Source organism: Macrobrachium nipponense, chromosome 36 (genome assembly GCF_015104395.2).
Source record: "Macrobrachium nipponense isolate FS-2020 chromosome 36, ASM1510439v2, whole genome shotgun sequence".
NCBI lineage: Eukaryota > Metazoa > Arthropoda > Malacostraca > Decapoda > Palaemonidae > Macrobrachium > Macrobrachium nipponense.
Genome location: NC_087220.1, coordinates 47,640,706 through 47,654,933, shown reverse-complemented (window position 1 = coordinate 47,654,933; position 14,228 = coordinate 47,640,706). Strand labels below are relative to the sequence as shown.

At 37.7% G+C, this 14,228-nt stretch overlaps 2 protein-coding genes across 6 annotated transcripts in view; one reads left to right on the top strand and one right to left on the bottom strand.

The window, feature by feature from the left end:
* The window catches only part of LOC135203605 (uncharacterized), a 366,497-nt gene extending 360,786 nt beyond the window's left edge, over window positions 1-5,711 (bottom strand). The window contains exon 1 of the mRNA XM_064233423.1: window positions 5,691-5,711. The gene's annotated coding sequence lies outside the window, so the exon portion shown is untranslated. The remainder of the gene's footprint in view (window positions 1-5,690) is intronic.
* A 2,009-nt stretch (window positions 5,712-7,720) lies between these two features.
* LOC135203602 (citramalyl-CoA lyase, mitochondrial-like) overlaps window positions 7,721-14,228 on the top strand; it is a 44,228-nt gene continuing 37,720 nt past the window's right edge. For 4 of the 5 annotated variants that reach the window (XR_010311971.1, XR_010311970.1, XM_064233408.1 and 1 more), the window contains exons 1-4: window positions 7,721-7,928; window positions 9,885-10,028; window positions 10,451-10,645; window positions 11,139-11,334. Coding sequence is in view for 2 of the 5 variants with exons in the window: in XM_064233408.1 (XP_064089478.1) it covers window positions 7,821-7,928; window positions 9,885-10,028; window positions 10,451-10,645; window positions 11,139-11,334 (643 nt within the window). In the remaining 3 variants the exon portion in view is untranslated. Of the gene's footprint in view, window positions 7,933-9,884; window positions 10,029-10,450; window positions 10,646-11,138; window positions 11,335-14,228 lie in introns of all 5 variants that reach the window. The other variant, XR_010311972.1, reaches the window with a different exon arrangement.

Below are 14,228 nucleotides of genomic sequence, written 5' to 3'. Positions count from 1 at the left end.
CTCTGAAAAAACAAAACAATAGTCACTGATACATTCAGAAAACTTCCAAAACAAGCAGCCTTTGTATATACTTCCATAACGACTCATCAGCAGTGTGGTGACCATATACACATTGGTTATAATTCCCCTTTTTCACTCCTTTCAATTGCTGTCTCTTCACCAACTTATACTCCATTCTCTCAATATGAGCAGACCAGCTGAAAACATCCCAATATTATCTTTTCACCTTTGCCAACCTTTTTATCACTTTTATGTATCCCTCCATTTCTCATCCTTTCAGCTCTACTTACTACATATGTACTATGTCAAGTTATTCATCTTGGCAGCTTCAAAATTTTCTACTTCATTCATATCTGATACAGACTTCACTTCCATAAAGGAAACTTTGTTAAACTCTCTTTTTCGCCACTATGAACGATTCTCTTCCCATTACGCTGGAACACCCTAGTTCCTTCCATCACCTTCTCAAATGACTATGATTTCTCATCCTGCCACAAACCAAGAAATAGACTACTGCTATATTCTTTAACCATATGCATTAAATAACAAACACGATTTTATTCAGAAAGGAATGAAACTTATAAACGTCAGAGCAAGTCAGTCCCACATGTATAACCGACTGGTTTATATGAACCTGGAACAATAGTGAAAGGAATTGAATCGTACAAAAACATTGAAGGCCACGATACGCCTGAAAGGCTATCGGTGCACCAACATAGGTTATTGTTTCCCGAAATACACAAAAAAACAACATTTAGACAGGAGGGAGTTTGTCTCGCACCAAGGTGAAAAGTGTGTACATGTGGAGGCGAAGCTAATAATTTATACGCAAATCAATCCATTCATTACGAAGGTGAGGTCTAAAGCAAGCACAATAAGATGTTGAAGGTCATCAATCAGGTAAGACGACAAATAAAAGAAACCCGAATATGTAGAAAACATTACAGCCATGAGCAGGTCTTGATACAAGATAATAAAAAAATGAAATAAAATTATATTATTGTATGAACATCAAGAAACAACTGCTTACACACGCATATGACAGCATTTTGAGGGATTTCGAATTAATTAAAAGACCCCATACCCACTAACCTGACCATAATAAATCAGATTCAGCAGGAAAATGCAATACGTATATCTTAACCGTCATAAACTGTCCGATAGAAATCAGAGTTTTATGTTTAATTCACCTACTACTTATATGTCCATCCTATTTTTTCCATTCCCATCCTATTTCAAGTCTGCTGTAGGATTTCCCTTGAAAGGGGATGGCTCCCAAGAAAATACAACACAACAGTCACTCTCTATGTGCATCTTCCATAACATTAGTTGCTTCATACACCTATACAGAGCAGTGTGTCAAACCTGGACACGGCACTATTCGCTTATGTATCTCGTTCATATTCTTGCACTAATAAGATATTAACTCAGATCTTAAAAACTACCAAGGCTAGAGGGCTTCAAATTGGTATGTTGATCATCCTCCAATCATCAAGCATACCAAATTGCAGCCCTCTAGCCTCAGTAGTTTTTTTATATTTTTTTTTTATTTTAAGGTTGAAAGTTAGCCATGATCGTGCGTCTGGTACCGCCATCAACACAAGCCACCACCGGGCCGTGACTGAGTTTCATACAGCATTATACGCTGTACGAAAAACTCGATTACGCCGAAGAAACCTTGGAGCATTTTTTACTTGTTCTACAAAGTATCTCCACATTTCTTGTTAATTCAATTCTTCTTACGCCACATAAACAATGCAAAGGATCTCGAGATCTACACGTATTCTTTCGGGTGCATTGATCACCTGTAGTCCACTTCCACTCAAACATGCATAATTCATTCCTGCATAACTCAGCTCAACTTATGTCTTATGCATTCATTCTTCCAATTACTCCATCGTCCAAGAACTTAATTCACTTCACACAGGATCTTTCTATTTGTATCTTCAATTCTGGGATCTATCATTTATCATTTTTTCTGCATTTGCCTTCCTTAATGATTGTTTAACATAGTGTATATGTATGTAATACTTCCTCAGCTCCTAGGTATGCACATATGTTGAATTCACATATATACTAGAACTGACATGATTCATCATATGTCAAGAATTAAAAAATTTTCATTGCGTTTCCTGTTGCATTTGAGTTATATGAAAAAATAACCTTTAATTTCACTTAATTCTGCCACAAGCAAATACACACTTCACATGAATGTCATGAGAGAAATGTACATAAAAAGAAAACGACAGGAAGAAAATGGACACATTCACTGTAAATGGGGGACTTATCTTTACTTCAATATACCCTCTTTCATTTCGTCCGCCTATTTCATTCGTTAAATCAAAGCCGTTTTTTCTTTTTAACTATAGTTCACAGTATTTCCACTTGGCAGGATACTCTACTGCCCCGGGATGGTACACATTTTTCAATGCAACTGTTCTCGAATACTTGGAATTTGAACTAACGAAGATTCTCTCTCTCTCACACACACACAATATCTTTCTTTAACCAATAAACCATATCAAATGATATGGGATGGTTCCATAGAACACTAGTCAACAGCCATTGGCATATTTATACATCTACTGCTGAATCGAAGATAAGCATCCGATGCAGCAATCGAAGGATGCCAGCTCTTTCCTCCCTCCTAGCAGAACTTCAAACTTCACCACATTTTCCACAGACTTATCACCATTTATTCTCTCTCCATAACTAATTCACCTCAAACTAACGTGATCCATCTTTTAGCCTAGCAAACCTTTTAACTGAATGTACAGAACTTTGGCCAAAAGCCAAGCACTTGGAACTATGAGGTCCTTCATCCACGAAACGGAAATACAGAAAAGGTTTGAAAAAAGTTAGGTATATCTTAGTTTAACCAGACCACTGATCTGATGAACAGCTCTCCTTTAAGGGCTGGCCCGAAGGATTAGATATATTTTACGTGGCTAGGAACCAATTCGTCACCTAGCAACGGGACCTACAGCTTATTGTGGGATTCGAACCACATTATATCGAGAAATGAATTTCTGTCACCAGAAATAGGTTCCACGTTGACCACGCCGAGAATCAAACTTCGGACCACCGGATTGGTAGTCGAGCGCGAAAACCACTCGTCCAACGAGGAACCAGAAAAGGTTTGAAAGGTGTAATTGGAAGAAAACCTCGCAGTTACAATATGTATAAATTGTTTGGAGAGGGTGGAAAGTAAGATGGAAGAAAGAGAATGTGAAAGGAGGTACAGTAAAAGAAACAAAAGGGGTCGCAGCTAGGGGCCGAAGGCACGCTGCAAAGAACCTCAAGTAATGCCTATATTGCACCGAATGAGGTTCACTGACGGTACTACACCCGTAAGGGACACTTTCTCTTGTTGAGATATTCTAGCACACTCATCATAAGTATACTTCTCATCACTTTCAACGAATTACCTTCTTCACCATAATGAACAACTTTAAAATCACAGAAATGTAATCTGGGTCACTGGGTGTGTCATACACTATATAGTTTCTTCAATTTACTCACTAACTTTCCAACCCCTCACACAACTTGATGTATGCACACACTAACTTTTCCCTATCAGTCCTTCTGATGTGCCGCTTCAATCAAAACTTCATTATTCACTTTCCCAAGTGAATCATTCCCGACACGATCACATTCATGTTCATTCCTTCCCTAAAAAATAAATAAATAAGTAAATAAATAACAACTCTCCCATTCTCCTGGAAGTTTCCTCATTCTGAAATACTTTACGAACCACTGTCACTAAAATACACCAGCATCCGCTAACTCTTGTGGCCTTCCAGTTCTTCAGCCTTTTTATCTTCCCTCCTAACTACCTCAACAGAACTTACATTTTTGTCCTGTCAGTTCAAAATTTTTTAAAAAATACTTTGTCCATTGATACGTCTTTTCTTCTAAGTTCTATCTGAGCATTTATGGTTCTCCTTGTATTTACATTCCTTCATTAATACCTGATTGACTTGCACACATTCCCACTGAGTTGATTAAATGCCACCTTCTCCGCTCTCACGTTTAAACCTCCGGATCCTGCCGTCAACAGCCCCACAAACTCGCCCCCCCCCCCCCCCCCAACAATCCCTTCCCCCGCTGCAACCGCACCACTAACATCTATCATTTTCGCATGATATCCACAATGCATGTCAGCAACGTTATTTAATACCACCTAATAATTATCTGCAAGAAAGGTAAATCTCAAAATCTCTATATACTGTACAATTTGGTTTTTATATAAACCTTATTATCTCAAAAGAATCAACCCCGAACCATCTTGTAACTCGTGTAATATGATGTTAAGTACAAGTTATGACCACAATATAATCCATATCACTAAACGGTAGACAAAGGACAATTTACCAGTTCTTTTACACGCAACAAAATAAAATCCGGAATTTATTCCAGAAATGATTTTCTTGTGTGAATCTTCACTTTAAAATCGAGCAGGCTTGGATACAAACATTCAAAATAAAACGTACTATGATGGCTGAATAAAAAGTAAATATATTTTCGAATCTCAGATCTGGTTACGTGTGATCACGTAACTAAAATCACTTTAAAATCAAGTACCCTGTAGGCTACTACCTAAATAGTAAAAATCAATATAATAAAAACACGAATTAGCACAAATTTAAACCTTCATGCAAAATATCATTAAAATCACTTCATACTGTACCCATACATCATTCATTATACAAAATACAAAAAATCCGAAAAATATTATTTTTAAACCGGGTGGCACGATCGTCGCCACATCACAAGATTTTTAAACCTGAAACATCTGCTCACCACCCAAAGCCCAAAGGTAAAGTCGTTGCCTAACAGGAGTCCCCAACAACAATAAAAAAAAAATATAATAATACTAATTTTCCCATCTTACAACTCTTCCGAGGTCTGGTGACATGCGTTCTGTGTGACGCAAATCACCGAATTTAAAATCATTATCACACAAATTCAAGGGGAAACCGGTGTGACATTGTGACGGACGGGAAGACATCAATGTCTTTTTTCGGTCTTAACTGTACTACGGAGAACAATAATTAGGGTTCTAACAGTAAAACTCCACTTCAGCTAAAATAACACATTTTTGCAACACAACGTTTGTATTCAGCCGATATCAAGTTAACTACAATAAGATATTCGGTTGTAGGCCTAACGCTACAACCTGAAAATGCTTGGCCGAGTCTTAACAATAGTAGGCTTTGCTAACCTTCACGAAATTCATGGGAATTAAATAAACCACATTTCCAGGAGTAACACTATTATTCACATTCTCCTTAAATATACTTTCTACTTTCAACAATGACTAGCATACTAGAATAATTCAGCTGTAAGTGAACTTTTTTTTATCAACGTAGCCTGATCCGACTCGTCATAAGTTTTAGTAGTATCTACATTATGACAACCTTGGCAGACTGGCTATACCTAGTACATAATATATACCTATTGTATCATGCCTGGACGCCTCATTCTTGGATATAGAACTAGACTACTAGTATACGCAGTTAAAACAGCAGAGTTCGTAAGCCGTTTAGTCACTGAGATCTCCAAGCAAGCAATAAACACAACGCCATAGGTAGTTGTCAATGCAGACTTTAAATGCCACAATGTTAGAGCTTAATTAAGCCCAAACCTCTGTAACATTATCGTAATTAAAGGGCACATGTTGTACTTACAACGCAGATGTTCATATTTCTCTGAATGTTTCCAGCCCCGCTATTAAACGCACGTATTCACATTTATAAATAAAAACGCTGTAAGGTTCATATGCAACGCAATCTGACTGTCATCGACGTTGAAGGTTGAAACAATTGAGCGGGAAACAGACAAATCTTACGGCAACTGAGTTGCCAGCTACCTTCATTTTAAAGAGAAAATTCACATTATTCATTCATCAAGTCAGTTTTGGCAGCTGTTGATTATTACTAAAAGTGCTTCTTTATAGATTGAGTGTATCGATCAAGAAAAACTTGTGGAAACTAAAACAGCAATGACTGCTAAATCCGAGTGTTTGCAATGTTCACTGCCTCCAAGGTATGTTCCACCCGTTCCTCTATCTACAGTAATCTCTCATCTAATTTGTCGAGTTTTTATAATATTACATTTCAACCTCTAATTCTATCAAATTTTAGGCGATAAGGTTACATCAAAATTGTCTTTGAGAAATAATATGGTCTTAAATGTTAAACTGTCTCTACGAATCGAGGTACTTCGTAAAGGAAGTATAACTATCTCTAGGAATTAGGCCCATCGTATCGAAATAATTACTTTTATTCACCCCACGATATACATAGTAATGAGTCACCCCGGTTATTCTGTTAACGTTTTATGTTGACCTTATTCCTCCACGCATGGAGTAGGTATCTTTCTAAAACTTAATATTTCTCCTGATCTCCTCCCTCCTCGGCTTGCTGCATTAAAGGTAATTTGTTTGATAAATGGTCCTGCCTTAATTGACTCGAACTCACTGTTTTTATCCGCACGCCGTATTCACTCTGTGGTGACCAGCAAAGCACAGGCTGCACAGGTCTGGAATCTCTGTGTTCTTGCTGGAATTCCCTGCCAACTGATTTATAACCTCCTTTCCCTCAAGACGAAGGTCTATCGCGTCTTTCAGGGTTAAGTCCGACGTTTTTGCCTTTCTACTCATTCTTTTCCTTTGTGCTTCTTCTAACTTTGTGTAGATATAAACATTTATATTCCGTCCCTTTGTCGTTCACATTAAGAAAACGCTACCCACCATATAATGACATCTTCTGAAACAGTGACAAGAAAGAACAAATTAATTAAAAATAGGATTTTAAAAATAAAGTAAAATCTATAGCTTCTTCATTCTACTATATCTCTTAGCATTTTACTTTTCATTTTTGTCTTCAAACTGAATCAGCATCAATGCTGAATATGTAGATTTGATCTTTTAGCTTAAGCACTTTTTAAATTAGGTCTACTGCGTTTAAGATGAAATGAAGTAAATGCAACAAAGATGCATGAAGAAATAAGACACATGACATAACCCGGTTGCTACTGCAAGTGAATAAGGCAATTCGATCAGTGCCATTATTTATTTTAGACCCACAGAAAGTAAGTAAGAAAAAGAACCCATGGGTGGGGAACAAATTTTGATTTAGATTAAGTCCCCCTCATGCTCGCATTGGGACCTTGCCCTAAGATAATTAAGATGTGAAAGGGAGAAGGAGGTTTGGGGTGAACATCCGGTCTCTCACCTGCCAATAGAAAAGAACATGAGATGTATAGATATGATTAAACATATAAATAAGTTTTATTTATTTCTATTTATGAAGACTGCATGAGGATCAAGAATGACCAGTGAAAATGAACTAATAAACAAACCCATTTACCTACTTATTTTCATAGAGTAGAAAAAATTTATCAATTCCCCTTCACGTCGGTAGATTAATATTTTGCAATTAATTAAATATTCTACTTAATGTTTACGGTGCTGAATACTTTACCACTAACACTTTTTTTAGATAATATTTTGCAGCTTGTACTGTAGAGCATGGCAAGAAAAAAATATGATAAACTTGTACTCTGCTTTGTTTTGCAAATGATAATAGTAATTTATTGTATTCATTGTTTAGATTTGCCTAAGAATACACTATTTTCTCATAAATATACAGTATTTTAAATCCATTCTAGCAAGAAGATGAATGGATCCCAGGATTTAATGTTTACAAACAAACATTGGAGAATAAGCGACCGGTCAAGGGCTTTCTCCATTACCGGCTGCAGACTATACAACAGAAATTATTATTAGGATATTAAAGTTTAGATTTCCACGCGTAATGTCTTATTTAAAACGAAGTCATGCCCTACTGAGTCTTAGTAGGTGTGCTATGACGCCTATCAATTCAAGGAGTACTCGTAATTGGTCTTCAACTGCAGCACTCCACGTAAGTCGTCCTAAACTAGGTACTACCTACCTATAGGTACAAGGTATACGTATAGCTAGCTACTAGCTAGGTACCTAACATACAGTTCAATTTAGTTGAAAAAAGCTTTTGGTATTTCTATATAAGCATTCCGCATCGTTCGTCCCCGCGAATACGAAAGCCACAAGGAATTGGGACGTCAAATGTAAGGTAAGCAACCGCGGACGATCCATCGTCATCGCGCTGGCCAGGCCTTATTCACTCGATATTTAATTGGTAAAACAAGAATACAATTACATCTTTAAGCATACCATTCAAAAGATTGAAGTTTCGTCAACACAATGTGATATATGAAAGCCCCATACGAACTAAAATAATCATGTGACGCTCTTCGTAAATTATGTTTTCAAGGCAGTTTTTAAATCCAATATGGCGGCTATCGTCAGGCTGGCCGGTCTAATCATGGACAATCCACCATCTTTCCCAGCCTTCCCAGCACTCATTTGAACAATTTTAGCGTATATAGCCTATGTAATGTTTATTGATCTTACTCAAGATTGCAGTTTTAATCAGCACAATAAAACATTTTGTCGCCTATATTAGTGGAAGTATGAAACTTGTTATTCCCGGGGTCATGGTTTGAACTGAAATTCATTTTTACCCTGTAATCGGTGGTTTTATCCTCACTGCCATCACAACTGAAACTCCACAGTGCTTATTTGATTGTAATTATACATGTTTTGGTCTTAATTCACTCCAAATTGCACTTGAACTACGTTGTGGTTCCTGGTTCCTAAGTGCTCACTCCACAAACACAGTTGCGGGCAGCACACGACTACACGGTTTATGAGGTGCAAAGCTTTATTTTCTTAATTGTTTTTTTACTCATTATTTAGTTTAAATTTACTTTGTTACTTCAAAATGATTATTTAATTTATTTCTATTATCCCTTTTTTGCAACCAAATTAACCCCCAAAAATTACAGATATTTCTAAAGTAGATACAAGCAGACGGCAAAATGACTCATCGTTGCCAATACAGTGGAGCTTCACACATACGCCAATGCATTTACAAGCTGTTTCCATGAATTCTAGTTGTCATAGTAATGCAATGATGATAAAATTGCTCTAATATGTATATATACTACAAATAGATACACTAATTTCACTTATTTCCCCAACACTTATTTCACTTATTTCCCCGGTTTTGTGTAAGTCTTATACCCAGTTTGGAGGATAAACACATAGCAATTGACAACACTGATAAACAATAGAAGAGCGCGAACAACACCGTAGGTCCCGTTCACAGCAAAACTGTTGATAGTATTTGAGTCAGGAATCTATTTACTTTTTCAACAACAAATATTTTCAAATTAATAATCATGAATATGTAAAAAATTTATGCAATTCATGACCTTATACTGTCGTTTAACTATTTATTTGAATAATTATCTAGTGCACGCTTCTTCTTCTTCTTCATTCCTTTTACTGTACCTCGTTTCCCATTCTCATGTTTGTCACCCTCTCTTAACAATTGATTAATGGTGCAACAGTGAGGTTTTCCTCTTGTTACACCTTTCAAATGTGAAATGTCAATTTCCATTTCAGTGCTTGGCCTGGCCTAAATTCTGTGTTCAATTAAATTCAAGCAACTTAGAAAACAAAATGAAATGAACAGCACTCGCACCAGTGGTGAAATATACTCATAACACAAGAGAAGTAGCTGAAATATATCTCTGAGCAGTAGCTTTGACTGAGGGCACTTGCCTGTTAGTTTGTTCATTCAGTTTGATGATAGTATCTTCTATTTCATTGTACTTTTTCAATCAAATGACAATTAAATATACGTATACATGTTTATACAGATTATGTATTACGATAATGATTGAGAGGAATATAAATTGAAACTTAATTTGCGTTACATACGGAATTTTGTATCCTCATTTATAATGGTAAACTTATTTTTCTTCTTTTTTAGGCAGGGGGTGACAAACATTATATACCACGCCGTGCTGTCCTGTATGTCCCCGGAAGTGATGAAAGGAAGCTGAAGAAAATTCCTAGCTTGTCTGCTGACTGCATAGTTATGGACTGTGAAGATGGTGTTGCACTCTCGAAGAAGGTAAATTGATTTATGTTGCTTTTTGTAACTAATATGATAGTGATAAAATGTATTTAGATTGGTAAAGAAATGCTTATTTAAGATACATTTTATATACATATAACAATTTTTTTTTAAGCTTTTGATTGTTGCTCTTATGCAGCAGATGAGTACTAGTTGCTTCAAGTTGAAAAAGAAGCCAATAGGAGACCTGTATTCATGATTGTTTTTAAACTTAGGGGATTTTTATACTATTTGGCATATAGACCCTGTGCTAGATTTTTGATGGTGTCTAGCTAAAAGACCCATAGATTTTTTCCAATGAAAAGTGACAAACAAAAAATTTATTACAAACAGCTGGTATTTGATCATGTATTCTGTACTCATAACCAAAACTAATTGTATTAATTATTTATTAATACAATACGTATTTGTCTTACTAGGAAGCAGCAAGATCCATGATTCACCAGGTTTTGCATTCTCAAGAAATTGACTTCACTGGCAAAGACTGCTCTGTACGATTCAATAGTGTAGACAGTGGTCTTTGTGAGGATGACATGAAAGAAATCTTAGCTGCTGCACACCTTCCCAGCACTGTTCATCTTCCGAAAGTGGAATCACCGCAGCATCTTGAATGGGTGAGATAACATTTGTGTTGTTTATGTATGAGATATTGCTTTTAATATTAGTAGTATTTATAGGTTTTTATAACTGATTTGCTTCTTGTAGGGTTTTGGCATTTATCTTGACAAATATATGCGAAGAGAGATTGTTATTATGATTATACATTATTATCATAAAAGTTGCTCTAATCATTGGAAAGAAATTTGCATGTGCTGATCACAAAGAATGCGTGTATGCATACAGTTATTAAAAGTGCATAAAATTAAGTTGTTCTTTACTAATGAGAGGTGAACTGTCAACAAGAGTAATTGGTGATTTCATCACCCCAACCCACACTCATCAAAAAGGATCATTTGCACATTTTGTACATGTGTTGATTCATTTCACTGGTGTGCAAAAAGTGTAGTTGTTATAATCAGAATTACATATACTTTAGAATTATATATGTAGCTTAGTGTTAATGTTTTGGTTAGTATTTACAAATTAGACCACTGAAAGTATCCTTAGTTTGCAGAAAAATTAAAATCGGTGGTGAAAGTCTCCAACATTTCTGAGAAAGTACGTCTTATAATATTCACTGAGTCAGCCTCTTCACTTCTGGACCTCCCGGCTATATGCCGACGAGGGGTTGAGTTGTCCAAAGATTCTCCTTTTGAACTTGATGGAATAGTGTTTGGATCGGATGATTTCTGCGCTGATATAGGTATGTATGACTGCAATTTTACCATGTGTGAAAGAACGTAGAGTGATTAGACTAATACAGTGGTACCTCGAGATACGAAAGGCTCAACTTACGAAAAACTCGAGATACGAAAGCTAATACGAAAAATTTTACGGCTCTTCATACGAAAATTGCTCAAGATATAAAAGGTTGTTGCTGTAAAGTCCGAGATCCGCCCGGACCACCGATAACAATTTTGAAACTCGTGCGCTGCCAACTGAGTAGACTCGCCACCATCCTCCTGCTCTCCCATTGGTTCCTGATGCTAGTCACCGCCATGAGATCCTTCTCTCCTATTGGTCAGCATTCTTCCCATCATACATCTACTACGTAGCGGCATGCCTCGGCCACTCGGTACTAGCATCCTTATCGTATGCACGCGGTATTCGTTCGTTCTAACGATTTCGTTTATTAACGTAAATTCATTAGTGATTTCATGTATAGTATACTTTATCGTGTTGTGTGAGAACTTTACTCCATACTTATACGTAAATTACGTACAGTATATACAGTATACATAGTCATGGGTCCCAAGAAACTTGAAATTCACGGAAAGAAGAGGATGCTCTCTTTGGAAACAAAGATGGAGATTATCAAGAAGTATGAGGCTGGTATGCGATTGAGTGTGATTGCCAAGGAATACAACCGAAATCCGTCGACAATAAGCACCATCCTTAAGCAGAAGGATGCCATCAAAGCAGCTACACCTTCCAAGGGCGTCACTATTTTGTCCAGCAAGAGGACCCACGTGCATGACGAGATGGAAAGGCTTCTTCTTGTTTGGGTTAAAGACAAAGAAATCGCTGGCGATACGATAACGTAGACGGCAATCTGTCACAAGGCCAGCGCTATTTTCGGCGATTTGATTGCCCAGGCCGAAGACGACGGAGGAGAAGGGACATCAACGCCAACCCCAGACTTCAAGGCTTCGCATGGGTGGTTCGAGAAATTCCATAAACGGACTGGCATCCATTCGGTGGTGCGGCATGGGGAGGCTGCCAGCTCGGACACGAAAGCGGCCGAAGCCTTTAAAAAGACGTTCGACGAGATGATGACCAAGGAAGGCTACAGTTCTCAGCAAGTCTTCAACTGTGATGAGACTGGCTTTTTTTTGGAAAAAAATGCCTCGTCGGACGTACATCACGGAGGAAGATAAGAAGCTACCCGGGCATAAGCCTATGAAAGACAGGCTTACGCTCGCACTTTGTTCCAACGCCAGTGGGGATTGCAAGGTGAAGCCCCTGCTGGTCTATCATTCCGAGACTCCTTGAGCCTTCAAGGCCCACAAAGTGCTTAAGGAGAAGCTTCCAGTGATGTGAAGGGCTAATGCGAAAGCCTGGGTAACGAGGCTTTTGTTCATGGAGTGGGTAAATCTGTTTTTAGGCCCGACAGTGAAAAAATTCTTGGAAGAGAAGCACCTCCCTCTGAAATGCCTGCTGGTGTTAGACAATGCCCCTGCTCACCCTCCTGGCTTCGAGGAAGATATACTAGCGAAGTATTCCTTCCGCTTAACACCACCCCTCTCCTCCAGCCCATGGACCAGCAAGTGATATCGAACTTTAAGAAGCTGTATACGAAACATCTTTTCAAGAGATGTTTCGACATCACCGATACCACTAACCTCACCTTGCATGAATTTTGGAAGGAGCATTTCGATGTTGATATGCATCCGACTCATTGACCAAGCTTGGCAGGAGGTTTCGAGGCGAACCTTGAATACCTCGTGGAGGAAACTCTGGCCTGATGCCGTATCCGCCCGAGACTTTGAGGGATTTGACGTGGGCGAAGCTGGTGCTGCAGATTCAGAAACAGTTGACGATCCTGAAACTGTTTTTGCACCAGATCTTGACGAGATTGTTGCACTGGGCAAGTCCATGGGGCTGGTCGTCGATGAGGATGACATCAACGACCTTCTCGAGGAGCCACCAAGAGGAGCTTACGACGGATGACCTGAAGGAGTTGGAGGCCATGCAACATAACGTCGTTCAAGAGGAGTTCTCTAGCAGCAGCGAGGAGGAGGAGGACGACCCTATGACAATGGCAGAAATTAAGGATGTTCTAGCTGCTTTTCATAAAGTGCAATCATTTGTAGCAAAAAGACACCCCGAAAAGGCTTACACAGGTCGTATACTTGCGCAGTTTGATGACGCTTGCCTGAGTCGTTTCAGGAACATTGTGAAAAGTAGGCAGAAGCAATCTTCCTTGGATAGTTATTTTTTAAAGAGGCCTTTAGTATTAGCAGGAGTAAGCAAAAAGGAAGAATCACAAGTGATACCAAAAAAACAGAAAGTTGGAAGTGGTGATGAAGTTGAAAAAAAAAAAAAAAACTTAAAGTATAAAAAGGAAAAGGTAAAAGTAAAAATCAAAAAAAAGAAAAAAAAAAATTTTAATTTTAGTTGTAAAGTTAAGTGTTACAGTTTTGTTAATGTGTTTCGTAAAGTTCAGTTTATGTATATTTTCCTTACATTTTTTTATGTTTCGTAAAGTTAAGTTTGTCCTCCTCCTCTGTCGCCACTTTCGGAGATAGCCTCACTCGAAATGTAAGCTTCCACATTTTACTACATACATACTGTATTTCTTGTATATCATGTACACTAATACACTTTATTTACAGGTAATTAGCAGTACGTATTAAGTTAGGTATTGAATGGTCCAAATTGTTGTAGTATTTCATTGTTTATAGGGCAATTTAGCTTTATTATGAAATTTACTGGGGTGTTTTGGAGGGCTTGGAACGGATTAGCCATTTTACATGTAAAATGCGGTCCAAGATACGAAAAACTCAAGATATGAAGGCCGCCTCGGAACGGATTAATTTCGTATCTCGAGGTACCACTGTATATTTTTTTATCCTCTATTACATGTAAAGAACTGCA